General features: G+C 39.8%; 1 protein-coding gene and 1 long non-coding RNA gene across 2 annotated transcripts in view; one reads left to right on the top strand and one right to left on the bottom strand.

Moving 5' to 3' along the window:
- LOC144695950 (protein argonaute-1) overlaps nt 1-27,818 on the top strand; it is a 111,154-nt gene that overhangs the window by 58,305 nt on the left and 25,031 nt on the right. Inside the window, exons 11-14 of the mRNA XM_078567057.1 lie at nt 233-366; nt 4,109-4,293; nt 5,379-5,538; nt 14,559-14,649. Of these exons, the coding sequence (XP_078423183.1) occupies nt 233-366; nt 4,109-4,293; nt 5,379-5,538; nt 14,559-14,649 (570 nt within the window). The remainder of the gene's footprint in view (nt 1-232; nt 367-4,108; nt 4,294-5,378; nt 5,539-14,558; nt 14,650-27,818) is intronic.
- The window catches only part of LOC144695951 (uncharacterized), a 42,139-nt gene continuing 38,290 nt past the window's right edge, over nt 23,970-27,818 (bottom strand). Inside the window, exon 3 of the long non-coding RNA XR_013580036.1 lies at nt 23,970-26,118. This is a non-coding gene — a long non-coding RNA (uncharacterized LOC144695951). The remainder of the gene's footprint in view (nt 26,119-27,818) is intronic.

The following is a 27,818-nucleotide window of genomic DNA, read 5'->3' as shown; positions in this document are numbered from 1 at the left end:
CAAAGTGTATTGTTGAATAATTAGTTGCCTCCACTTTACATCACACCTGTTCAACCAGTGCTGTGGACTACTATAGAAAGACAAAGAGGCTGAAACTTTCTGTCAATGCCTATAAACATTACAATGGTCTCTCAGAATGGTGCTGTCCATCAAAATGTAGTAGTGACGTTGCAATTAAAACAAAAACCTACAGAGTTCCTCTTAAATTGTTTCTTTTCTTTGTGTTTCACAGAACCGAGCAATTGCTACTCCAAATCAGGGAGTATGGGATATGCGTGGCAAACAGTTCTACAATGGGATAGAAATCAAAGTCTGGGCCATCGCCTGCTTTGCACCACAGAAGCAATGCCGGGAGGAGGTGCTGAAGTACGGAGGTTTTCATCCTGTATATAAGAAAAAGAACAAACTTGCAATTATATAGTGCCTTTAACATCCTGGGGATGTGCCAAAGCACCTCCAGTGCTTTGTAAATAATAGTAATTGATGTTATGTAGGCAATGTCCTACAAAAAAAAACAATGTGATAAATAACAGTTAATCTGTTTCTGGTGATGTTGGTTGAGAAATGAATGTTCGCCAGGACACTGACAAAAGTCCTCTGTCCTTGAATAGTACTTTGCTATCTTTTATATCCACTTGAACAGGCAGAAAGGATCTTGATTTTAACATCCAATCCTAATGACAACATCTCCAACAATGCAGCATTACTATTTCACCAAAGTGTCATAGAATTGTAGAATGATGCAGCACAGAAGGAGGCCATTTGAACCATCATGCTTGTGCTGGCTCTATGGAAGAGCTATCCAGTTAATTCAGTTTCCCTGCTTGTTCCTCATAGTCCTCTATTTGTTTCCCTTCAAGTATTGTTCCAGTTCTCTGATAAATGTTGCCATTGAATCTGCTTCCACTATCATTTCAGTCAGTGTATTCCAGATCACCACAACTCGCTGTGTAAAGAAAAAAATCATGCTCATGTCACTTCTCGTTCTGAGCCTTCTGCAACTTGAAATAGTTTCTCTTTATGTGCTCTTATCAAAACCATTCAAGTTCCTCGAAGGGTTGTGAATCATTGGAATTCTCTACCCCAAAGAGCTGTGGATGCTCAGTCGTTGAGTGTATTCAAGATAAGTGTCAATAGGTTTTTGGGTATTTAAGGGATACGGGGATAATGTGGGAAGGTAGTGTAGAGGTATAAAATCAATCTTGATCTTGTTGAATAGCACAGCAGGCTCGAAGGGCCAAGTGACCTACCCTAGTTCCTGTTTCGTATGTTCTGCTTTTGGTCCTAATTATCCCTAATCAGCTCCTTTGAATATGCTATTTCCCCTTATGTATTCGTAAAAGACTTATGGGTTTCCTTTTATGTTAACTGATGATCTATTTGAATACTCTCTTTGCCCTTCTTATTCCCCCTTTTTTTTAACAGATTTCCTCTGTACTTTCTATATTCAGCTTGGTTCTCTACAGTATTATGAACCTTAAGTGTTGAGCCCTGCTTTTCTGTCTCATTCTAACCTTTATCTCTTTAATCATTCAGGGGACTTTAGATTTCAATGCCCTTCCTTTTTCTCCTTGTAGGAATGTGTGTACTGTGTACTCAAACCATTCCCCCTTGAAGTAAAAACAGAAAAATGCTGGAAATACCCAGCACATCAAGCAGCATCTGTGCAGAGAGAAACAGAATGAATGTTTCAGGTCGATGACCTTTCATCAGAATTGGGAAAGTTAGATGCGTGATAGCTTTTAAGCAAATGAAAGGAGGAAGGGTAAGAAAAAGAACAAAAAGGAAAGTCTATGTTTGAGGTGCAAGACCGGAGAGATGAGAGTTTCAGCGGCGTAGGAACTGAGGCATGGGGAGAGTTGTGATGTTGCTGAGTTTTACCATTTTTTGGTAGCTTACCCCGAGTAGTGTAGTTTGCATAATCACCATCTGTCAACCAGCCCAGATCTTGACTGACATTCAACTTGATTTCAGCAACTCGGCTGGGACTGGTAAAAGACATCTCTTGTCTCCACTGCTCCAAGATCTTACAGGAAGCATGGGGAAGACGTAGCCTCCCCCAAGCTAGAATAAAGGATATTGCTGGGCTAGCGAGAACAGAATTGTGCAGAGAAACTAATGACCTGTGGTACAATAGAACATATATAGACTTGATTTCATGGTTCTCATCCCAAATTCTCACTTCACAGTGTTCTTTATTTTCTGCCTGTTACCCAGTTGTAAAACTTAATCATGGATTTTACTTTGAGTATCTGCTGAGCGTTAATATGCAAATCTAACACGTGCCATGGGACATTTTTCTACATTATACTCTTTAATTGTAAGTTAATGGCCTAGGTCTTCTGGTCAGCCCGCAAAGCTTTTACCAACCGGACGATACTGCCCATTTCTTCCAGGATCTTCTGATCCCGGCAGGAGAAGAAATGAGCTTCTCCCAGTTTAGTCCAGCAGATTGTAGTAGTCGGGGAAAGGAGAGGACATGCCCCATTTTTTGTGGGACCAGCTGCTGTATTTAGATAAGTTGTTAAAGGTCTGGTCTTTTAATGAATGAGTGTGGGTTAGTGGCTGGGAGAGTGTATGAAATGGTGGCTGGGTGGTCAGAGTTAGTTGGGTATTTGGGGGTTTAAGTTGGGTCTAGTCGAGAGTGTAATTAGGTGGTCAGGGTTAGTCCGGTATTCGGGGATTAAGTCCGGTGGTCTAGGAGGTTGGGGGGGTCGGGGTGGTGCTGTGGGACGGTGAGTTGATTGTGAAGTTGCCCAACTATTAGACCAGGTTTTAAACTGTCTAACATTTCCATGGCGAGTATCCAGTTAAGTCCCATGTATGTAGCCCAAGTCTCCTCCCTAAGTTCAGGATCAGAGACTTTTGAGGAGAGTTCCAGGCAGCAAGGAATCAGCCCTTCAAAAGTTTAAACTTCCCGGACAATTCTCACATATGCCTGCACATCAGGACTTCGGCGGGGTCCTCACGCATATCCCCCAAAATACATCCCATCTCTGACAATCTGGAGACGGGAAGATTTTGGCCATTGTGGTTAACATTGACAAATATTCAGCTCTTTCCTTTGAATATTCTACTTGTTACACTTTTACACTTGAAATGTTTGTGATCTGTGTTTCAAGGGCTATGTTGTAAAGTCTGTTTCAAGCATAGCGCACGGGAGAGCCAAGGTTGCTTAAATTTGGCACAGTTTAGATCAACTATCAAATTACCACATCCACAAACATTCACTCCCTCCACCACTGACGCACAGTAGCAGCTGTGTACCATCTACAAGATGCACTGCAGGAATTCACCAAGGCTCCTTAGACAGCACCTACCAAACCCACAACTGCTACCATCTAGAAGGATGAGGGCAGCAGATACATGGGAACACCACCACTTGGAAGTCCCCCTCCAAGTCACTCACCACCCTCACTTGGAAATATATTGACGTTCCTTCACTGTTGCTGGGTCATAATCCTGGAACTCCCTTTCTAACAGAGCCGTGGATGTACCTGCAATGGTTCAAGAAAGCAGCTCACCACCACCTGCTCAAGGGCAACTAGGGAGGGGCAATAAATGCTGGCCCAGCCAGCGAAGCCCACATCCCATGAATGAATAAAAAACACAAATTGAACACCCATGCTTTTTGTCAGCGCTTTTTGTGAAGTAACAGTTTCACAACCCAACATGAAAGATCATTTCCTTGTGCATTCCCCCTGTTGTAGCATGTTCAGTGTTTTGCTTATCTGCCTTGGTTGCTGCAGATTAGATCACAATAGGAAATGCAGAAGAAAACTACATATATCACATTTGAGTACTGTTTCTGGCCTTAATCTTTATTTAATGATTTTTTTTTATGATTTAAATGCAGTTATCCATTATAAATAGGAGCAAAGCATAATAGCTGAGAGCAGGGCAGCAGAATCTTCCATGTATCTAGCTGACCTGCCTGCTTGCATGGCAGAGCCTCAAAAAACACTGAACTCTTTTCAGAAAGCACAACAGATATGGCTACTCACCTCTATTCTTTAGGCAATCAAATTATTTTTACATAGGAGGTTTTTCTTGAAAATTATCTCATTGTTCAACAATGCATTGGAAATTTTGGCTTTCAATCATTCAGGAGTTTTACTGACCAGCTACGAAAGATATCCAAGGATGCGGGGATGCCCATCCAGGGCCAGCCATGCTTTTGTAAGTACGCACAAGGAGCTGACAGTGTGGAGCCGATGTTCAGGCATCTGAAGAACACCTATTCAGGACTCCAGCTTGTCATTGTCATTCTACCTGGGAAAACACCAGTCTATGGTAAGAGTTGTAGGAGATTTTGTTTGGCTCTGAATCAATTGCTTTTGAAGCACTGTGGCACCACCTGGTGGCAAACACTGAGTATTTGACACATTCTTTCTAATAAATTTACACATTATAACTGATTATCTGTTCCCACCAATTATGTACCAAGGGTCTGATTCTGAAAAAATGTTTAGTTAATTCTATTGAGTGCTCAGTGAGTTTACTTAATGAATAGCTAAGCCCTACAGACCAGGAAGCAACCAGGACACTACAATGGAACACAGCTCTGGATTAGGAAAAGAAACATTGGGTCGGGTCCCCATTCCTAATCACCATCTGGTAACACCTGGTAGAAATGCATGTGTGGAGAAAACTGAGGACATGATTGAGCTCAGCTCTGAATCTCTCTCGCAGTCAGATAATCTGGCAAAGCTCACACATTGAGAATGGCCATTTGGAAAGAAAATGAAAGACTTGCATTTACACCATCATTTTCATGAGCTTCCCTGCGCCCCCCATTAGATGTCTTAAAATATTTTAAAGCCAATTAAGTACTTCTAAGTGTTATCACTGTTGTAGAAAACACCGCGTCCAAGCTGTGCTCAGCGTGCTCCTACAAACAGCAATGTGATAATGACTAGAGACTAGATGATTTGTTTCTGTGACGTTGATTGGGGGATATATATTGTCCGGGACACTAGGGATAATGCCCCTGCTCTACTTCAGAATAGTGCCATGGGTCCTTTTACGTTGACCTGAGAGAGTAGACAAGTTCTCAGTTTAACATATCATCTGAAAGAAGGCACCTCCAACAGTGCAGTGCCACACGGGAGTGTCAGCCTTGATTTTTGTGCTCATGGAGTGGGGCTTGAATCAACAAATTTGTAACTCAGAGGTCAGAACTTAGCCACTTTATCCATTAATGTCTTGGGCATTCAGTATTTTAAACAAAAATATAATTTTTCAAAAAAACCCTGGAACTTTAATTTTCAAAAAATGGACTGCTGGGCAGATTGCCCTTTTAACTTAAAATTCGTTTGTGCTCATATTGACTATTTTAAGTACCAATTTGTGACAATGGTGACTTTTTCTCAATTTAGCTGAGGTGAAGCGAGTAGGTGATACCCTCCTTGGAATGGCCACTCAATGTGTTCAGGTGAAAAATGTCGTGAGGACGTCTCCTCAAACACTGTCTAACCTCTGCCTGAAAATCAATGTGAAATTGGGCGGAATCAACAACATATTGGTACCTCATCAACGGTAAGCACCATATTTCATATAAACAAATGAGGATTGGACTAGGTGGTAATTGACAGCTTGTGCCTTTAACATTCAGTTGTGGCATGAAAGCTGCTTTAAATTATTGAGAGGAACTTTCCAAGGCCCTCCTTCTGATGCAGCAGACAGTTTAACAGAAAGTCACTGGTGCTTTGTCTATGATTTTCTGTCCATTGATATTATGGACAAATATTAATGAACAATATACCTTGCAATTTTCCAGTAAATCTCATGGTGTGTCCAAGCGCCCATTGATAGCATGGTATTTTGAAAAGATACATTTGTTCTTCCAAGCTCCCTGGCAATTGTGTTGGCAGTTTCATCAGCATTAATTTTTCTTTATTCATTCGTGGTTTGTGGGTATTGCTGGTAAGGTGAGAATTTATTGCCCATCTCTAATTGCCCTTGAGAAGGTGGTGGTGAACTGCCTTGTGAATACAACTGAGTGGCCTCCTGATCCATTTCGGAGGGCAGTTAAGAGTCAGCCACATTCCTGTGCGTCTGGATTCACGTATAAATTAGATCGGGTAAGGACGGCAGATTTCCTTCCCTTAAAGGACCTTAGTGATCCAGGTGGGTTTTACAACAATCCGATAGTTTTATGGTCACCATCATTGATACTAGCTTTTTATTCCAGATTTATTTAAATTTCCAAGCTGCCATTCTGGGATTTGAATTTGATATCTCCGGATTATTAGTCCAGGCCCTCTGGATTACTAATCCAGCAGTATAACTATTATGCTAATATTCCCATCGAAGTGACAAAAAGTCAGAAAGTGGCACATGAGAAACATGATTGCACCAGCCTTTCTGGAAAAAAAGTTTGTTTTTTTCCTAATTTCACGTGTCTGATATGAAGCGGAATAGGAGACAGTATAGCTGGCAATGGCTATGTACATTGATGGCACAGCAACTGACTTTTGGAAGTCAGATTTTATTTAGCCATTAACAGTGGCAATCATGCATTTATCTGGCTTCCAGAAAGCAAGATATTAGTGGCATTGCTTTTTCATTCTCCAGATGGAAGTTGCATGAAATTGTCTTTGATTTCATGGAATTCTTTTGGGAAGGAGAAGGAAAACCAATGAAGCATTTTCCATAACACCTCTTGTTTCTAGTTGTAGTTATGGAAATAGCTAGAATCCACATAATTTCACCCATTCAGTTCAATCAAGCTAACGATGAGAGACGACTTCCTCCAATTAATTAAATGTTGTATGGGAAGCATATTTTTTAGCCAATGTTTCACCTTTAGAATAAAAATCAACTTGCTGTCAAATACTGTCTGTGTATTTTATGACCTTGCGTAATTTGATTGGCTAGAACAATTCTGAAATAGAAACAAAACAGCAATTTGACTGTCCTTCCTGAAGGACCCAAGGGAGTTAAAACAGAAACAGATGTTTTGGAACTAAACATATGAATTTGTTTTCCAACAACTCTTTAAACTTAGGAGAATGTCATGCTAATGTGTCATGGAGCTTATTATGTTTTGGAATGGCTTGTTTAGCTATTAAGCATACATCAAATCAAGAAGGGAAAAAAGCATCAATTGTAAGCTCCAGAGCCTACACTCTACAGGGAAATTAATTTGCTTCTCAGTATTCAGGGTACGAGTTCAGCACAATCTACAAAATATGTATGAAATCATGAAGGAGGGTTCTTCTGTATGCACAATAAAATAAAAAAAGTTCTTTCACTCAACTCAACCTATATTACTTTTGTCATGAAACTTAGTCCAGTGAAATAATTTTAATGCAAAAAGATATCTGGATGAAATCATTTCCCCTTGGTGTCAGTGACATTTTCATTGAGGACTGACAACAGTTTTGTGAAAGAAGTTTGTGTGGCTAAGATGCATTTCAACATGCACATTTTAAATTAATGCTGATTTCACCTATCTGGTGTATAATGTAATGCGTTATAAGGAGTGATGTGATGTTTTTCCCAACAAGTAGTGACTTAATTAAGAAGCAATAAAGTCAGAAAAACAACAGAAATGTTAGTATTCCTGAGTAGGTAATACTGACTGGGGAATAATAATTTTTCTTTTGTCTATCAAGCTGTGATTATTTTAGGTTGAGGTGGGGGGAAGGTGATATTCAGGTATATGCTGTGAATCTTTGATTATATAAGAATGCTGACTAATGTTGGCCTCAATCCACTACTCTATTCCAGGATCCAAAATAGCAGGTTTTAATTTTGAGAACATGTTAATTTTTGCCTAGGGTTGTGTTAGTTTCTGATATTTTGTCCAATTATGGTTGTTCCTCACCTCTCACTAACTGAAACCCCATGAGTTAGATTTTATATATGCATTTTTAGTTGTGCTTTCTTAATTGTTTTTGGGAATCGCACATTCACACGAAAGAGTTTATTGCCTTAATGTAGTGCATATTGCACTGACTTGTTTTCGTAGCATAACTGATACTGGTTCTGGACAAAATATATGTAAAATGCATATTATTCTGTATATGCATAGATTTTAAAATGGGTGTACTGTTAGAACAGTAATTACCAACAGTTATTAATGTGACCATTAAAATCTTGGTGATACTATTATTGAAGTAATCTTGTTGGCCAATATTGATCATGTGATATTTCTCATGTTTTGTTTCTGGCACTCTCATTAAGCGCAGTTATCACTTGACTGGCGTGTTTAATTGAGAGTTCTACAAAAAAATGGGCAGATGGCAATGGAGATTAAGAAAGATTCTCTTTACACAGTAATGGCTTATTGGTTCCTGGTAATCATATGATTGTTTCTGTGGAAGCTGCTGTTCTGCAGTTTTAAACATCACGATTTGTCTACTGAAACAATGTGACTGAAAAACCTCAATGGTGATTGATGTTTGGAGCTGCTGCTATTTGTCCCTAGTTTTCGATGAGGAGGATGTCACAAGTTAATTAAACTAATCTATTTTGAGCCTCAGTAAATTATGTCGCCAAAGTCATAAATGGAACATAAATTAGAAAGTTTTTGAATGTAAAAATATAAATTAATGTTTTCTTCCTATTACAAAATGCCACGTGGCATTACTCACAATGAACTGAAGGATTTAATGACACTAATTGTTATCTCTCTTTGTCTTTCCCACCTGGGGTCTTTCACATTACTTTGAAAGGAAAGATGCCAGCTGGGAAAAACAAATAGGTGTTATTTTTGAAAAGCTCGGTGAAAGCATTAAACATTTTGGCAGTATGATGAATGAGCAGAGAGGTTTACTGTAACTAAACATTAAACTTGGAGCTTTCTCAGAAGGGTGTTTGGGAGAATGATTTAATCTATTAAAACCCAACTAAAGTTTACAGCAGGAGTTTTCTGAGAATGGTGTGAGTTAGGATGACTGCCAAAAGCCATTAAAAATAATGATGACCGGATGGTGCAAATTTTATCAGAAGATTGAAGAAATTGGGAGACTGAGCAGGAGCGAGTGTGCATGGGACTGACAGTAGTACCAAAGTACAGAGGGAGTGGCAGACCTGACAAAAGTTGGGGAGGAAGCAAAAGCAATGATCTTGGAAATAAAAGTTAGTAAAGGTGGAAGTATATTTCATATTTGGAGACTATGGAAGACTCTTCCTGCAGTTCCACTGTGCTGTGAGATTTGACACTCGAATAGGAGTAAGCTCACGCCGGGTCAACATTGATACTGAGGGACAGTGGTAGAAGGGTCTGGTAGGGGCGGAGTCAAAAAAAAATTTTTCTCAGGGAAACGGTATGATCTTAAAACATGCATCAACATACAATGGGAAGAGAATGGGAATTTATGCACAGCTCCAGGGTAAAATTAGAGAGGCAAGGTAAGGCAGAGGTTGGAAAGGGAGACAAAAATGAAAAATGCTGGAAATACTTAGGTCAGGCTGCATCTGTGGAGTGAAAGAGTTAACATTTCTGGTCAGATGGTGACCCTTCATCAGAATGACCTGTCATCATTGCTGAGCATTTCCAGCATCTTCTGATTTTATTTCAGATATCCAACATGCGGTATTTTGCTTTTGTTACTGGAAAGGACAACCTAGATTGCAATGAAGTAGCATTTTCAGCAAAGTCCAGGCAATAAGACAGCTGTATGTCAGTGTAAAGGGAATGTCATTTTTCTTAATATTACTGTGGGATACTAAAGCAGGCTTGTGGGGGCTGTGTGAGACTAATTTAATTAAACTGAAGACAGTCAAATGCAAGGTTTAAATCATAGGTGTAAGAGCAGGCATTTTGAAATGGAGATGGGCAAGCTAAGATGAGATCCCAGTAGATACAGTATGAATGGGAATTTGCATTAGGAGATAAGTGAGGAGTGAAGTGTTAGCTGTTTGAATTTCAAAGAGACATGACTGGAAGTTTTACAGCTGGCAAAATTGTAAATAAATAAGGCAAAGTTATTAAGTTTATTTTTCCGGAAAATGCTGGCCATAATGACAGCATGAAAGATTTTTATATTCTGGGAAATGTAACTTCCAAAGAAAGTTTAAAACGATAGGTTTCAAAGATCAAAAGGGAGAAAATATGTTTACGGAAAGATTGAAAGCTGTATGGTGAGTGGCCATGTGAGATCTTGAAGGGTGGGCTGTTCAAAGACAGACTTGTGAAAAGCAGCCTCTGGCCACCCCAGAGAAGTGTTTACTTGTTCCAGAAAGCAAGATTTTGTTAAAAAGTTGGAATTCCACTGCTGAATGAGGGGAAGAGAGAAGCTGTGAAATACCTCCCTTACAGCAACAGTGGATGGCCTTATGGTAAAATTACAGGGTGTTTTATAGATTAAAATCTATTTGGGCTGTTGCCTGGGAAAAGGGCGCTTATTTGGGAGCCTAGCTAAGTAGAAATCTCTTGGGAAATGTTGTAAGACTAAATGTAACTGTAATCTTGTGTGTTTAAGTTTTCTTTTCTTTTGTTAATAAAGGTTTTAATTTAATATTTAAAATCTCCAAAAGTGTTAGTGGAATCCTTACTTCTGACTATAGTGCACATACCTTCTCATAATAAAAATACAAATTGCAAATCGTGTGATAGCTTGGCCAAGATTCCCTTTGGGATTTGGTCAGCCTGGCAGTTACCACCTGCCATATCATAACAGTCAGCAATGTTTAACAATAAAATGGTAAGTGCGATGTAATAACATATAATGCGTATAATGTTAAGTCTTACAAGCACTACAGGTAATTGCAAAAACTATACTTTTAGAACAGAATTTTTCATATGAGGTAGTTTATGGGAAGAGTTTTCAATGTAATGCATGCCCCATGGACCAAATTTAAAACAGACTTACCACAAAATCAATAAAGATGTTGTATGGTAATATATGATATACTGTAGTAAATATTTGACCATGAACAGCGACTTTCCTGGTGCAAAAATATATGACAAACCCCCATCTGGTCTTCCTTTACTGACACCAGTCCAGAGTCCTATCAGTAGAAAGTGAAATAATAATACTTAGTGGCACTTGATTTCTATTAAATGACGCCAGTGGAATAACCACATGATTATTAATGGTCAATGAGGTTCTTAAGTGTGTCAATAATATCTGAAAAGTCACATGATCACCAGACCAATGAGCCTGCTCGAGGGATTTAAAATAGACGAGAGTGAGGAGAATCATCACTAAGATGCCCTGTCTTCCTATGTGTCTTTAATAGTTTCAAATAACAAATATTAAATAAAAATTGATATGAAAATTGACCCAATGTAAACACAAATGCCTTCTGGTTTTTAAAAAAATCATGCTCATCAATAGCATCAGAGGTGTTCCAATAAGATGTTAGTCAATTGACCCAATGATTATACCATGGAACAGGGCTGGGAGAAGAAAGGGCAACAGAAATGGACCTCACTAAGCACTGTCTCTATTTTAGTTTTTTTACTACAATCCCCAATGTATGGTAAATCTGATAAATAGCAAGTTCAACTTGCAGAAGAATTGGTCATTTCTGTCGCAATAAGTCTGGGTACAGCAGCATACTGGTTATGTTACTGGACTAGTAATCCAGATGCCTGGACTAATGATCCGGAGACACGAGTTCAGATTTCACCATGACAGCTGGGGAATTTAAATTCAATTAATTAAATACATCTGGATGTAATAATGACCTTGAAACTACCAGATTGTTGTAAAAACCCATCTGGTTCACTCATGTTCTTTAGGGAAGAAAATCAGTCGTCCAGACCAGATATGGCCCATATACAACTCCAGACCCTAAGCACAGTCCTAGCAAGCTGCTCACTTGTATTTAAGAAGGCAGCTCACCGGCATCTTCTCAAGGGGAGCGGAAATTAGGAATGGGCAAAAAATGTTGGCCTTGCCGGCAATGCCCATATTCCTGAATTCCCTTGGGGTATCTAAAATTGTAGTGCTGTAATCCCCTGCATAAGGAATCAGCTACAACTTGCATTTATATGGAACATCTAATATAGGAAAACAACCCCAATGTGCTTCACAGGAGTGTAATTGGACAAAAGTTGGCACCAAGCCAAAGGAGGAGATATTAGGAAGGGTGACTAAAACCTTGATTAAAGTCATTTTGTAAGATGGAGAAAAAGTTTAGAAAGAGGGAATTCCAATACATAGAGCCGATGCAGCTAAAAGCATGGCTGCCAATGTTGGGGTACAAGGTGTGGGGCTGTATAAAAGAGGACAAAGTTGGAGGAATACAGAGTTCTTGGAGTAAATTATACACATAGGGAGGGATGAGGCCATGGAGGATTCAATGCAGAATTTTTAAATCAAGGCACTGGTGGAGCAGAAGCCATTGTAGGTCAACGAACACAGGGATGGCAGTTGAGTAGGACTTGGTGACGGTTAAGAAATGGGAAGAAGAATTTTAGATGAGCTCAAGTTTATGGAGGCTGTAAGATGGGTGGCTGCCAGGAAAGTATTGGAATTGTTTAGTCTGGGGTCAACAAAAATGTGGATGATGGTTTCAGCTGCAGACGAGCTGAGGTGGTTGGGCGGGTGGGGGGAGATAGGTGATTTGATAGAATTGGAAATGGAGGTCTTTGTGATGGAGAAGATATGTGCTCAGTAGCTCAACTTAAGGCCAAATAGGACACTGAGGTTACAACATTTTTGTTGATCCTGAAATGGGAATGTGGGGTGGTCCAGAGAGTCAGGGTGGGGGGAAATCTATGACATCTGATGTGCCTTCAGGTGATGTTGCTGAGAGGCAGCATATAGATGAGGAATAGGAAGGGGCAAACAATAGATCATGGGGAGACTCCAAATTTAATGGTTCTATGGTTGGAAGAGAAGCCATTGCAGAAGATTCTGTGGCTACAATTGGATAGATGAGTGGAAACAGGCAAGGGCAGGGATTAGAGGAGGGTGATGTGGTCAACTGTGTTTAAAAGCTGTTGACAGGTCAAGTTTGTGGGTGTGACAGTGCACCCCCTATCATTTGTGACTTTGATTAGAATAGTTTAAGTGCTGTGAAGTACAAAAACTTGATTGGAGAGGTTCAATAATGGAACTGCGGGAAAAAGGGACATGTATTTTCATGACAGTAGCAGTGAATTTGGAGAGGAATGGAAGGTTTAACATGGTGGGAGAGGGGTTAGTTTGCAAGGGCTCAGGGCCGGGCCTTTTTGAGAAATGGGGTGATGATAGCTGATATGAAAGGGATTATAGAAAGATGGGTAGAGTTCCAGAATTTGATCTAGAAAATATAAGTAAACACACCAGAAACATATAAAATAAAAATGACATTTGACCTATTCAGTTAGTTTAATAAAGCAGCTGCCCGTTGAATTGTAATATAGCAATTCAACAAAAGCCTCAATGTAATAGCATTCTATTCTCTTACCTAAATCTTTAGTGATCTGTGCCATGTACCATTTCTGCAAGTCTTCAAATACCACTCAAATTGGCTGGCAGAAAGTGCTACAGGTAGGATTACCCTCCAATGTTTCCCTTTTCCCTACTGGGGAATTGTCTCTCACCTTCGCTTATTGCTCTCTGCCTCAACTTATCCCAAATGTAAACTGGCGCTTTATTGCAAAGGATGACCCCATTCATATAATTTCTGGTCAGCCATTGTGCTATATGAAACTTTTATAAAATAAAAAAAAAATAAAACATAATATGATGGTGTTGTGAAAATAGATTAAGGTTCCACAAACGACAGAGTCTGGCTGCGGAGTGTACAATACAAGTAGGTTTGGCTTTAGAAAGGTACAGCCAAATTTACAAATTAGATCAGACTTACAAGTTAAATCCATTAACTGCAAACTGCATAGTCGCACTTCACATTTCTGTGCTTAAATTACAGACCAATTTGCAACAGTGGAAAAGCAAATTCTGAAATTTCAGATTAGAACAAATTGGGCATACTCTGACTTTGTGTTTAGTACTCCACTGAATTTTCCATTTTATGTACACTCAATTAGACTTAGGCCAATGCAGCAACAACAAACAACTGCAGTTGTTCTTGCGTTGTGAGCCCAATTTCAACATGGTGATTGATGGTGGGGCATGGCCTACACAAGCCAGAAATAGTAAGAGTTGTTTGTATTTGTTGATGCCAACTAAAACTCGCTCCACTATGTTTACTCTGAAGGGTTGTTTCCAACAGTGCACTTGCTGTTGGAGGTGGCGCAATCCTAAAAAGCAGATCAAAACCAGGATCTCCCACCTGTCTGTGTCAACGGTGAGAGTTTTGATTCCTGTGCAAAATACGATAGACGATGATTTGACAGAGCATGTCAAATTCACACTTTTCACATAATTATTTGAATATTTACTGAATCATTTATTACTCATATGACTGGAAATCTAAGTGGGTCATATTGAATAATTATCATGACCTGTGTAGTTTAGAAATATGGAATGTCTACTGCTTTTGGAATTTAGGAAAAATCTGTAAAGAGAATGATTCAACAGTTCACTTCTACAAAAAAACTTAAAACTTCAATGTTGTGTTGATGCTTTGGCGCCATTCAGTGCTTTCAATACTTTATTCACTTTATGTAAGTCAAGTTTAGAAAAGGATTTCCACCTGTTTCCTTCCAGTTCGGCTGTGTTCCAGCAGCCTGTGATCTTCTTGGGAGCAGATGTCACACACCCACCAGCTGGAGATGGCAAGAAACCCTCAATAACAGCAGTAAGTTTGTACTTTAGGATGTCAAAAAATTATGTACTGTAATGATTGTTGTCAGTGAAACATAATTGAAGGACTTTTATTTGCTAGTGAGAGATTTTTTTGTGTACATATACTTATGGCAAATTAAATGGCCTGTTTATTATGATTGGAGTAATTATAACATGATTTCACAATGTATATTCCACTGCTATAGTGGATCTACAAAGGCTAAGAAGTCTAATTGCTATGAGAAATTCAACTTCTGCCAGGCAAACAAGCATTAACAGATCAACCAACTGCTGTATAACAGCCCACCCAATTACCCATTCTGCAATGCAGAGAAAAATTAGGCAGGTTTATAATGGCCGGACAATCCACTGCTGCCCATTTAGTGCTTCTGCCGAAGTTGAATTTCACCCCCAGCTTGAGGTCACTGAGTTGTTTGGCCAAGGAATTTTGTGGATCAGAATGCGCTTGTTAGTTTTAGTTAGTAACTTAGGGCTTCAAGTATTTTAATAATGCTTTGCATGTGCAACAAAGTGACATCTGTGAACTGTGTTCTGTACAGTTTTTAGTACATTCACTTATGTATATACATTATGTAATTTTTGGCATCTCCATATTAATCAGAAACTTACACTGATATTTTGGCGAGCAATAATTCTATCAAGAAAATAATATTTTATAATTATCTTTCTACCTGTTTAGGTTGACGTTAAAGAACCAGAATACTTTGTCAAACAACAACAGCAATTATTTTATTCCTCAGGGCAACTTTACTCCCTCAACTGGTCATTCATCGATTGCTGTTTGTGTGACAATACTGACACAGAATGGTAGCCACATTTTCCAATATAAAAACCATAACTACATTTCAAAAGTATTTTAATGCAAAGCCTTTTAAAATCTTCTAGCAACATAAGGTACTATAGAAAAATGAGAATTTTTAAAATCTCCAGCTTGTTGCTCTGCCATTTCTATACTTTGCGCAATCTTGAACGTTTTCTTCGGTGCCATTCTTGCTCTGCTAACAATCTACGCTGAATTCTTTCATTTCTTAGTCCACAAACCTATCACACACCGCTTCTTCCAGGTAACCTTAAAAGACACAATGGTCCGCTAATTTTCTCAACTCAGCCAGGAACTGGGAAACGAACTCATTTTCATGCTGCTCCCTTCGGTGAAACTTGAATCTCTCGGCAATAATTGCTGGTCTGGGATGAAAGTACTTTTTCAAATGTTCCACGAGCTCTTTAAAGCTTTTATCTGCTGGCTTGTCAGGAGCAGTGAAGATTTCTCAGTAAAGTGAAATTTTTCATTCTGACGTAAGAAACACTGAGGCCTGCATTTCCTCTCCAATCTCGTTCGCAATGAAAAACTGTTCCATTTGCTTGACATAAACTACAAAGTCCATAGTAGCTGGATCAAAAGCCTTTAAAGCTTCTAATAATAATGACCCCATCCTTGCTGCCATTTGAAGTGTTTTGTCACTTAACAATTAAAAATACACACACAGCTATCTGTTTCTGAATTCCAACTTCCTGTAAGAAAAACAGAAGGTTCCTTTATTCCTTATTCTCCACCAGAGGACAATACATCTGGGACTTAGCACACCCTATTGGCAGATTTTATATAATGATTCTTTTTAACTAAAATGTCCTTTTACAAAAAAAAAAATAAACATTAAACACAAACATCAGAATAAGGTACTATAGAAAAATAAGAATTTTTTTTAACCTTGTTTTGGTGCCAAAACTAGTTATTGTATTGGGCAAATTTTTATATTTAAGTTTGTAATCAACATCTTTGGACTAATAATGGAACTCCAGTGACCTTATCTGCGAATGCAAAGAGGCTGGAGGTGGTGTCAGTCTATCTAGGTTTGTTTGTATTGACGAGTTGCCATACTTCGGTGCCTCACAGGGACAATTAAATGTAACCATATTAAAACATTGTGCCAGATCTTGCTGCAATGGTTCATCCTGTGATTTAGGCCATTAGTTATACATGTTTCTGCAACTTCAGCTCAATTTTTTTTGTGCCGTAACTTGCTGGAGTGCTATAACTTGCTGGACAAGTGAGCTGATGAGGATGTTGCGAGGGTAGCGGGACATTTTGGGACCTTAGTGAATGGCAGGACCAACAGTGTATCCATTTAACCAGTGAGATTTAAAGATTGAGAAAGAAACAAGAATGACCTGAGAAGGAGAATCAAATCTGGTACAGAAATAGAGGGGAAGATTGAACTGAGATAATGGAAAAGTGAGAAAGAATTAGCTTTGACATTATTAAAATCTCTAACAGCAATTTACATGTAACAATGAGATTGAACAGTTTAAATTGTACTCTTTCTGGATAGGAGAGGGTGATTGGCATTGCCTTAACAACTATTAACGAGATTCAACACAATATTCCAGTATATAGCATCAAGTAGTTCCACTGAAGTTTGCCTTATAAAATTATTTTTCTCTCTCGCCAATTTTCTAATGTCCTCCTCTCCTGAGGCCATTGACTCCAATTCCAAACATACTGAAAGCCCCTTGGAGTTTGTTGATGTGTGAACCTTGATGGTAATTCCTGGCTGGCAATTTGACCATGTAGGCAACATAGTCAAGCCCATTCCCATCATCTAACCGCCACCGCACACATTCTCAGTTTCTTCCTTCATGAATTTTTGATAACTGTCCCTTCAGCTTCAATCCTGAATTATTTTCCTGTTTCCTCCTGTTTTGTATTATTTATTTCCTCCAACCAGTAGTACAATTGAGATATCTTGTACAAATGTTTGTTAAAAATTAGAATCAAACGGTCCACAGGTCTGAATTATGATTTTAAATATTTTCTTTCTGTTTTCCAAATGTGCAGTGTCAACTATTTATTTGTTTCAAGTGGCAAGCAGGACCTGAATGACAAAGAAAAACAATAGTTTGGCTGTGTTTTTTCTCTGAATGTAGTCAAGCCTGAACATTTGGAATAAGGAGTTCATGTCAGTGTAAACAGCAGTGGGCTCCACAGCCAAATTTGTAGAAGTGATGAAATTGGCTGCTACATTTCTTCCCTTTCAGAACACCATTGCAAAAAGATGTGTAATAGTGAACCTCACTGCTTTCGGTACAGCTTAAATTGGGATTTTATTTAAAAATAAGTTCTAACCAAATGTTAACATGTTGGCACATGTGCAGCAATATCCCCTTCTATTTCTGCTTTTAAAAAGGTGCTTATTTGGTGCATCTTTAGTTTGAGTCGCAGTCAGGTAATGTCCATGTGTCTGACCACTGACTCCCTTTGGGGTGCTCTGAAGTCGTAAAAGGCACTATATAAATAGTTCTTTCTTTCTTAGCTTTAAGGTAATGGGTACATAACATTTTAATGGGTCTACAATTATGTCAGGATACAAGAGCTATGCTTGGTTACACTATGTAGTGCAGCCAAGTGTTCCTCCATCAGCAGCACTGATAATATAATGTAAAAAATGCAGTGAGTCCCAAGATCAACTTTATTAAAACCACTTAATTGCATTTGAAGCAGAAGAGGAAAAAGACTGCCGGATATTTGTTATGTATAACTACACAACTTTTACCAGCAGGGAGCACCTGTGTACTGCTGCCATCAGAGTCATGATATATATTTTGAGATATATTTTCAAATCTTGAATTTAAATCTTCTTACAAATTTAGATTATTTTTCCTACCAGTTTTCTCCTGCAATATTTTCATCCTCCTCCCTCTTCTGAAAATGCTGGCTCCTTCTTGAAATACAGTTTTACGAGTATTATAAATGCCCTGCTGCCCCATCCTTGTGTGATCTTAGACCAGGAATATTGACAGGCAACTTGACATGGAAGCATTGTGGCAAGACCAAAGCTGTCTTCCTGTATTCGTCCATGTACTCATTTCCTATAGACATTGCCAGATGACAATTAAGCAAGGCAGCCTGGTTGATTTTTTTCCCCCCTCACAAGCTCAAAGTTGAGGCAGACCATTAGACCCATCTAAATTCATCTATCTATAACATGCCTACATTCCCCTATTGCTGCATCTTATTGTTTTTAAATGATTCCAGGGTTTTCCTTTTCATCTCTCTGCCCAGAGGTCTATGCCAAGTGTTGATCACTCTGCAAAGAAAAGCTTCCTGCTATCAAACTGAAAGTCAAGCTTTACTCATTTATGCCAGCATCCCCTTGCCCTATATTCTAGATGAACTTTTCCCATATTGTTTACTATCATAACTCTGCAAGATCACCTGATGACACAAAGGATCAGCATTGCAGCTCTTCTGCACCATCTCCAGCACTTGACCGACTCTTGACCAGAACTGGCCACATTAGTTCAGGTATTTCTGACCAGGCTGCTGTACGTTTGATCACAACTTCCTTTGACTTCTATTCTACTGTTTTGGCTATGTAGTTCAACATTTGATTGTTTTTGTTGATTGGATCTTTGCTCTATTATCATAGACACCGAGGCCAACGTTAGGACAGTTACAGCTCGTCCAGTGAACAAATCCAGTGTAGGCCAGAGCTAGAGCCTGAGACTTATTTGCTGGATAAACTCACTAATTCATCAAGGAAAGTTCAAGATCAGAACCACCTTATGTTGTGATTAATAATTGTGTGCATGGAACGTGACATTTTGTTTAATTTTGATGTCAGAAATTTGAAGCAAAATAGCAGGAGAGCTAGTAGGAAATCTGACTTGGAGGATTGACAGCACATTTTTCTGAAATCGGGAAACAATAACCTTGAACTTTATCAACATTCTTGTAAAAAAATAAATTCTGCTGCTTGCTTTGAATGAAACTCAGAACAGACAGAATCTAAGTCCCCGTGTGCAAAAATTAAATAAAGGCTTTGCATATGAATCAAATAAACTACTTGATGTACAAGATATTGTAATGGGTAAATATAAGTCACATGTGCAAAGCAAACTTACAATTCAGCTGGTAGTCTTCCAGTTCATGCCAGTAGAGAAGAGTGGAGGTAGTTATTAATGCAGGAGCTGCTTATTAATTTATGGGATTCCAGTCCAGAAGATAGCTTATGAACTTCACATAGGATAGAGTGGCAAAACCATTAGTAGATATAAAGTTATTTTAGTGCATAGCAAACTCACTTGGCGCTAGCATTCAATTATATTGAATACAACAGTATTTGTGTGTCAATGTATGCATTTTGAATTTATATTATTTAATTTGGTAAGTTAATTCTTATAGAGAAACCTGGGAGGTTAGCCAATGGTTGCAACCTGGCTCTTATCTGAGTTTAGAAGGATTTTTCCCCCTGCACAATCAGGCAAAAGTGCACTAATGTGTAGAACAATTTTTGCCCTTGTTTCTGCACCCACTGAGATTCACAACTATAGGAATTTAACTTTTTCTGCAAAAAAAGACAAAATGTGTCCAGCAACTGCAGATGATACTAGGCATTTGATTTGCTGGGATTTATACTTGGGACACCCCGTCCCCTTCTCCCCACACGAGCATAAGCAGACAAGCTGTTCTGTTCCAGGTCATTGCTATTGCTATCTTAAATTAGCCAGCAGGCAGCAGTCTAGAGCAGCCTGATGACCATTTTTCTGTGACAGAAGTCCCTATTTTATATTTTTTGTCTACCCTGTGGTTTGGGTGACTTTTGGTACTTGTCATCCACAGATCCTTAATCTGTCTCTGAGTGGCACAGAATATTGGATCACTTTGCCAGGTCGACAGCAAACTTTCCTGATCTACAGGCGTGTGATTCCATTTTATAAAAACTATATTTAGATGTCCATTAAATTCCATTTCCAGTCTGCACAGGTTTAGATCAGTTTGTTCCACGTTCCATCTGCAGACACAATGTGGCCCATTGTTAGGAACTAATTGTGTAGATGAGATAATCCAGTCCAGCTCAGTGTTGAACTGAGTCCTGATTTCAGCACGTGTGAGCAACAATTTCTCACAAGTGTGTCTGTAAATTCTGAATGTGGAGAATTATTGTGTTCTTGCCAGGATGTGCACATGCTCATCTAAACCTCTGGACACTATAGATGTCCTGATTCGGGAATATAATTTGCCACCTTGCCTTTATTTAAAAAACAGTCAAATTTATCTTATGGTTCAATATAAAATAGCCTTTAAATAATGAAGAGCTGAGAGCACTAAGTGTTTGAGGCCTTTGATATTTTAAGAAGAAGCCAGAGATTGCTTAGCTTTATGAACATACATTGTGCTTCAGAATGATATTGTATCAGTTGTTGGGATCCATGCCTAACATATTAAAGCCCTACACATTGTACCATGCTTTCTCACTACACACGTTTACTTTGAAAGCAGTACCTTTGTGAGTCACCAGTTATCTCACACTAACAGAGTTGTTGCCTGGTAACAGCAACTGCCAGCTGACTCATAGACCAATACAAAATGATATCACTCTTTCCATCAGTGGAATACAACTCGATTTAAACAAAAGCCTTTTTATGGCAACTCTGTAACAAATGATGGATTTTTGTTTGTTGTTGGCTTGTAGTTTCTTATCAAGACTTTAAAATATATGGTATATATAAACTATAAACCCTTTCATGACATTGATATTAATTGCACAGAGTACATATGGTAATAGAATGAAGCTTTCTGCGCAACTCCAAGTGAGAGTTTCCTCAGGTTTACCCCCATTTCTGGGTAAAGGTGGAGTGGCTGAACAAAAGATCAGAGTGAAAATATATTCTATTGCTATTCTCCTGGGAGTGAGAGAATCCTGCAGCCAAATATTAACTGCCATATGCAAATTATATTTGGAAGAAACTTTTTATTGTTTACAGCAAAACACAGGCAAGGTCACATTGCCTGTTTCTAGTTGTCCTGACCAGGTGGTGGTGTGTCGTCCTGAGCTGCATGCCTTTCTTCTGTAGCAATAGGCTTGATAGACATCTTCAGAAGGCATTATGAATCAACCATATTATATAAGGCTGATATTAACCAAGCAACTGGGTTTTTCCAATAACCATCAGTCTTCCTGGTGCCAGCCTACCAGACTTATTGAATTTATTTTCATAACTTGCTACTGTAGGATTGAACTCATGACTGTTGGATTGCTCGTCCATTGCATTAAGTAGAACACTAAGGTACCTCCTCCTTGAATTTTAATCCACGCCACCCATGGTTCACTTCCTGAGATAAACGCCTGTATAAAGGAGGTTTGTTGATTGCTAGGCAGCTGCTGTCGGACAGGCATGACATTAACGGCCATCTTCAGAAGTTTGTTCTGTGCTAAATACTCATTTTTCTTCCCTTTTTTGCCATCTCATCCTTATTCATAAATTCGCATTGTTCTGAATGCTGTCTTTTTCACTGTTACTATCTCACCACAAGAGACAATGATATTTACATTATGGATTCTCCCTTTCGTCTGCTATGAAGAAAAAGGGAGGCCATGTTGGTCTAGTACTGACTCTCAGGTAGCTGTGCCTCTGCATACAGACCATGGTGGTCATATCTGAACCTCAGTACTCAGCTGTGCTTGAGAAAGATAACTCTGCTTGGTAGCAGAAACCAGTGGGGCCTGTTGTGGCCCTTTTTTGACAGATGACGCTCCAGACAACCTGCATCAAACTGCACCTTGACTACAACTGAAGGGCCATTCGGTCCTGGCTATTATGGCCACATACACAGACATATGAGAGGGCTGGCAGAAGGACACACATGAGAATATCATGCATGTGCTTGCTGTAATGATCCTTGGCCCGACCCCCAAGTTGTTGGTAAAATCTGGTTAGGGACCAATAACATTTTACTTAAAGTAGATCAAGTTTGAGATTTAAGACACAGTAAATAAAGCCACAAGATTCCATGGGTTTTGAACAAACAAAAATAAATTTTACTATACATGGTCAAAAAGATGAAACAATTTACAATATCTGTCAATAACTGTACAATATCTCTCCCTGTCCCCTGCCTGGGGCTCTTCTCGATGGTGCTCCACTCCCGGTCACCTGGCCTGGATTTTCGCACCATTTTTCTTCTTGCAGAGGCGCACTGGGCCCAAAGAACATAAAAATGCCAATTTGCGCATGTGCAGCCCACTCCCAGTCTGCGCATGCGCAAAAGCTCTGAGGCCTGTTGGGAATTGAAGTTCCTGACCTCCACACTCAACATTAAGGTAAGTTTGACTGTCACAACACCTTCTCCCTTGGAAGAAAGAGAGCTTCACTACAATGGCATTACAATACAATTTCTTCCCAAGAAGTACTGCACATCATAAACTTGTAATAAATAGCTTATTACATACTATACAGATAACCTTTTCATTTTATTGCATAATTATACATCTCGTATTCTAAAGGTACCAAAGCTTAATCCAAACAAAAGCCAGGACATGTAACAAGAAGGATTAGCAGGATTTAAACATCAAAGAATAGTCACATCTCTGAGCTTGCTTTATTTTTCTTACACGCTTTAACTCGGCAAAGAATGTTTCATTTAAGTCCACAGCCCAGTTGTTGTCCTTTTCATTAGCTGTAGATGTAATTCCATTTTAAGCTCATTTCCCAAACTCAAACATGGTAAGTTCTCATTTTGAGACAATAAGGTCAAAATGGCTTCTTTGTGCGCCAACAACTCGTTTCATCTCTGATTGAAATCTCTCTCTGCCATTTCAAGGATGTAATTGAGATTTTTTTTTTTACATGTTCCCACAAAAGGGTTTGGTATTCCTGCTTGGTTTGATCTCATAGTTTCTCCCGATCCCATTGCAAATGGGACTTATTTAATTATTTTCGAGCAACGTCAACCGCTTCCTCACTCCGGATTTTTATTTTTCTTTCCAACACTTAAGTCTTCTACACAATTCACAACCCACATCATAACAATCCTCTGCGAGTTTTAAATGATCTGTTGCAAACTGTCTACTTGCCTGGATTTCTGCTGCTGTATCCTGTGTTTCAATAGTGGCAAGCGTTTGTAATTTGGTGTCCACAGTCATTGGCCCTTCCAGATCATTTTGCGGCTTTAGTCTTTTCTGTTGAACACGTTTAATTTTCAATTCTGCAGGCACTCCTGTTGTTTCTGTATTGTACATTATTGAGGTGGATACTTCAGCATGGTTACTTGGATCAGTTCTTTTCTCAACTGGATCACAATTGGGCAAGAAGTTTTTATTCACAGGAGCAACTTCAAAACTGTGACACCCCACCCCAGGTTTTGGAAAAACTATGTTTTTTTCAAAATTCATTCATGGAGTGTGGGCGTTGCTGGCTAGGGCAGCATTTATTGCCCATCCCTAATTGCCCCTGAGAAAGTGGTGGTGAGCTGCCTTCTTGAACTGCTGCAGTCCATGTCGGTACACCTAAAGTGCTGTTAGGGAAGGGAGTTCCAGAATTTTGACCCACAAACAATGAAGGAACAGCGATATATTTACAAGTCAGGATGGTGAGTGTCTTGGAAGGGAACTTCCAGGTGGTGGTGTTCCCATCTAACTGCTGCCCTTGTCCTTCTAGATAGTAGTGGTCGTGGGTTTGAAAGGTGCTGTCTAAGGAGCATTGGTGAGTTCCTGCAATGCATCTTGTAGATGGTACACACTGCTGCCACTGTATGTTGGTGGTGGAAGGAGTGAATGTTTGTGGATGGGGTGCCAATCAAGCGGGTTGCTTTATCCTGGATGGTGTCAAGCTGCTTGAGCATTGTTGGAGCTGCACTCATCTGGGCAATTGGAGGGTATTCCATCACACTCCTGACTTGTGCCTTGTAGATGGTGGACAGGATTTGGAGAGTCAGGAGGTCAGTTACTCACTGCAGGATTCCTAGCATCTGGCCTGCTTTTATAGCCACGGTATTTATATGGCTAGTGCAGTTCAGTTCTGATCAATGGAAACCCCCAGGATGTTGATAGTGGGGGATTCAGAAATAGGGGTTGGATTTGTCCTGCTTTTTGTGGGCAGGAAAAACCTGGGCAATTTTCCACAATGTTGGGTAGATGCCAATGTTGTAGTTGTACTGGAAAAATCTGGCTAGGGGCATGGCAAGTTCTGGAGCACAGGTCTTCAGCGCTATTGTCAGGACCCATAGCCTTTGCAGTACCTAGTGCCTTCAGCTGTTTCTTGATATCACATGGAGTGAATCGAATTGGCTGAACACTGGCATCTCTGATGCTGGGGACCTCTGGAGGAGGCCAAGATGGATCATCCACTCAGCACTTCTTCTGGCTGAAGATTGTTGCAACTGCTTCAGCTTTATCTTTTGCACTTTTATGCTGGGGATATTTACGGAGCCTCCTCCTCCAGTGAGTTATTTGATTGTCTACCGCCATTCACAATTGGATGTGGCAGGACTGCGAAACTTAGATCTGATCCGTTGGTTGTGCATTTGCTTAGCTTTATTACATGCTGTTTACACTGTTTGGCAAACAAGTAGTCCTGAGTTGTAGCTTCACCAGGTTGACGCCTCATTTTTTAGGTATGCCTGGTCCTGCTCCTGGCATGCCTTCCTGCTCTCTTCACTGAACCAGTGTTGATTCCCTGGCTTGGTGGCAATGGTAGGGTGGAGAATATGCTGGGCCATGAGGTTACAGATTGTGGTTCAGTATGATTCTGCTGCTGCTGATGGCCTACAGTGCCTCATAGATGCTCAGTTTTGAGTTGCTAAATCTTTTCGAAATCTATCCCACTTAGCACAGTGATAGTGCTACACACCACGATGGAGGGTATCCTCAAGGTGAAGACGGGACATCGTCTCCACAAGGATTGTGTGGTGGTCACTCCTACCGATGCTGTTATGGACAGATGCATCTGTGGCAAGCAGATTGGTGAGGATGCAGTCAAGTATGTTTTTCCCCCTTGTTGGTTCCCTCACCACTTGCTGCAGACCCAGTCTAGCAGCTATGTCCTTTAGGACTAGGCCAGCTCAATCAATAGTTGTGCTACCGAGCCACTCTTGGTGATGGACATTGAAGTCCCCCATTCGGACTACATTTTGCACCCATGGCACCCTCAGCACTTCCTCCAAGTGGTGTTCAACATGGAGGAATACGTTCTCATCAGCTGAGGTGGGGGGGTGGTTTGGGGGGTGGAACGTAATCAGGAGATTTCCTTGCACATGTTTGACCTGATGCCATGACACTTCTTGGGGTCCAGAGTCTATGTTGGGGACTCCAGGGCAACTCCCTCCTGACTGTATACCGCTGTGCTGCCACCTCTGCTTGATCTGTCCTGCCGGTGGGACAGGACATACCCAGGGATGGTGATGGTGGTGTCTAGGACATTATCTGTATGGTATGTTTCTGTGACTATGACTATGTCAGACTGTTGCTTGACTTGACCGTGAGACAGCCCCCCCAATTTTGGTACAAGCCCCCAGATGTTAGTAAGGAGGATTTTGCAGAGTTGACAGTTGTCGTTTCCAATGCCTAAGTCGATATCGAGTGATCTGTCAAGCTTCGTTCCTTGTAGACTTTGTAGTGGTTTGGTACAACTGAGTGATTTAAGAGTCACATGGAGGCCAGATCAGGACGACAGATTTCCTTCCCTAAAGAACATTAGTGAACCAGATGGGCTTTTACGACAATTGACAATGGTTTCATGGTCATCATTAGACTTTTAATTCCAGATTTTTATTGAATTCAAATTCCACCATCTGCCATGATGGGATTCAAACCCAGGTCCCTGGAGCATTACCCTGGATCTCTGGATGACTAGTCCAGTGACAATATCACTACACCACTGCCTCCCCTACTATATCATTGCCCAATATAAAGCCTACATTTGTCATAGGTAATTTTGGAAAAGCTCCAACCGCATAAGGTCCCTTCATCAGAGCACAATTTAAATTTACTTTATGCAATGGATAAGGGACACCCTTCCCATCAACACCCTGTATTAACACATTCCAATTTAGCAAACTTTCTGAAGAAAGGTCACAAGTTTCACATTACGGTGCAACTTTCTCTGTAGAAATTCCGGTCACTTGCAATAGTGCCACTGTTTTAACGTCCGTTCCCTTTACTGGTCCTATCTTTTCTGAAGAGTCCTTAAACGTTCCTATTATTGCCACCGGTTTACCATTCAGCTTCCAACAATGGACTTTGAGATTACCTGTCTTCTGGCAATAAAGCATACTGGTTTCTTTACATCACTTTTATCCTCTAGACTATCACTTTTCTTGACTGGAACAGCTTCTGCCTTCTCCATAAAGCTAGATTATTTTCTGTTCCTCCAGCTTCCCTGTGGGTTTACAGAAGGAGATCTACTGCCTCGTAGCTGCCTATGGGATATATCTTACCCATCTGTTAGAATCGCTGCTCCCCATTCCTTAGAAAACCCACTGTCTTCCAGGTGTGATCTAATCGCTATTGGGAAGCTGTTTAGAAATTCTTCCAGTATCATTAGATCCCCCACATTCTCAAAACTTTGTTCTAACTTCAAGGACCAAAACCTCTGGTCCCACACCATTTCTTTCTCCTTAGCAAATCCTACAAAAGTTTCATTTGTTTTTTTCTTTAAAGTCTGAAATTTTCACTGATATGTTTCAGGGACAAGCTTGTAAGTGTTAAATATTGCAGCTTTCACTCCCTCATAATCTGAAGATTGTTCTTCCAAAAGACTAGCATATACATCCATTGTCTTCCTAACCAAAACACTTGCAAAATGAGAGTCTACGTGTCATTTGGCCACTTTAGCTTTGTAGCCACCTTTTCAAACGAGATAAAATATATATCTCAACCCCATCTTCCATGAATTTAGGCAATAGCTGAAGACTCTTGGTTATATCAAAACTTGGAATGGGACTTGATTCCTCATCCGAACTACTAGATTCTCTTTCACCCTGTAACCTAAGACTTTCTCTAGCCAGTTCATGCTGTCTGATTTCTTTCTCTTTGAAACTCTTTTTTCCTTTCCTTATCTTTTTTCTCCCTTGCTACCCTCTTTGGAGTTCAAGTTCAAGCTTCCTCATTTCATTTTCTTTTTCAAATTCAAGTTTCTACTTGCCTCTATCTCTTTCTATCTCAAGCTGCTTCATCTGCAACTGAATTCTAGCTAATTTAATTGAATTGCTATCTGAATTACCTTTTTCTTCTTCCAATCCCAGATGCTGTACTGTTAACTCAGTTATTTCTGCTTTCTTAGTCCCTGTTTTTAACTCTAACTCTTCCTTAATGCAATTAACCTATCCTTGGTTAATTGTCAAAGATCGCTCGGGGATAAATCTTCCCTCTCCAGAAAAGTCTT

Source organism: Cetorhinus maximus, chromosome 21, assembly GCF_964194155.1.
Source record: "Cetorhinus maximus chromosome 21, sCetMax3.hap1.1, whole genome shotgun sequence".
NCBI classification, from domain to species: Eukaryota; Metazoa; Chordata; class Chondrichthyes; order Lamniformes; family Cetorhinidae; genus Cetorhinus; species Cetorhinus maximus.
Note: the sequence above shows the minus strand (reverse complement) of the source record. Positions and strands in the feature narration are given on the sequence as shown.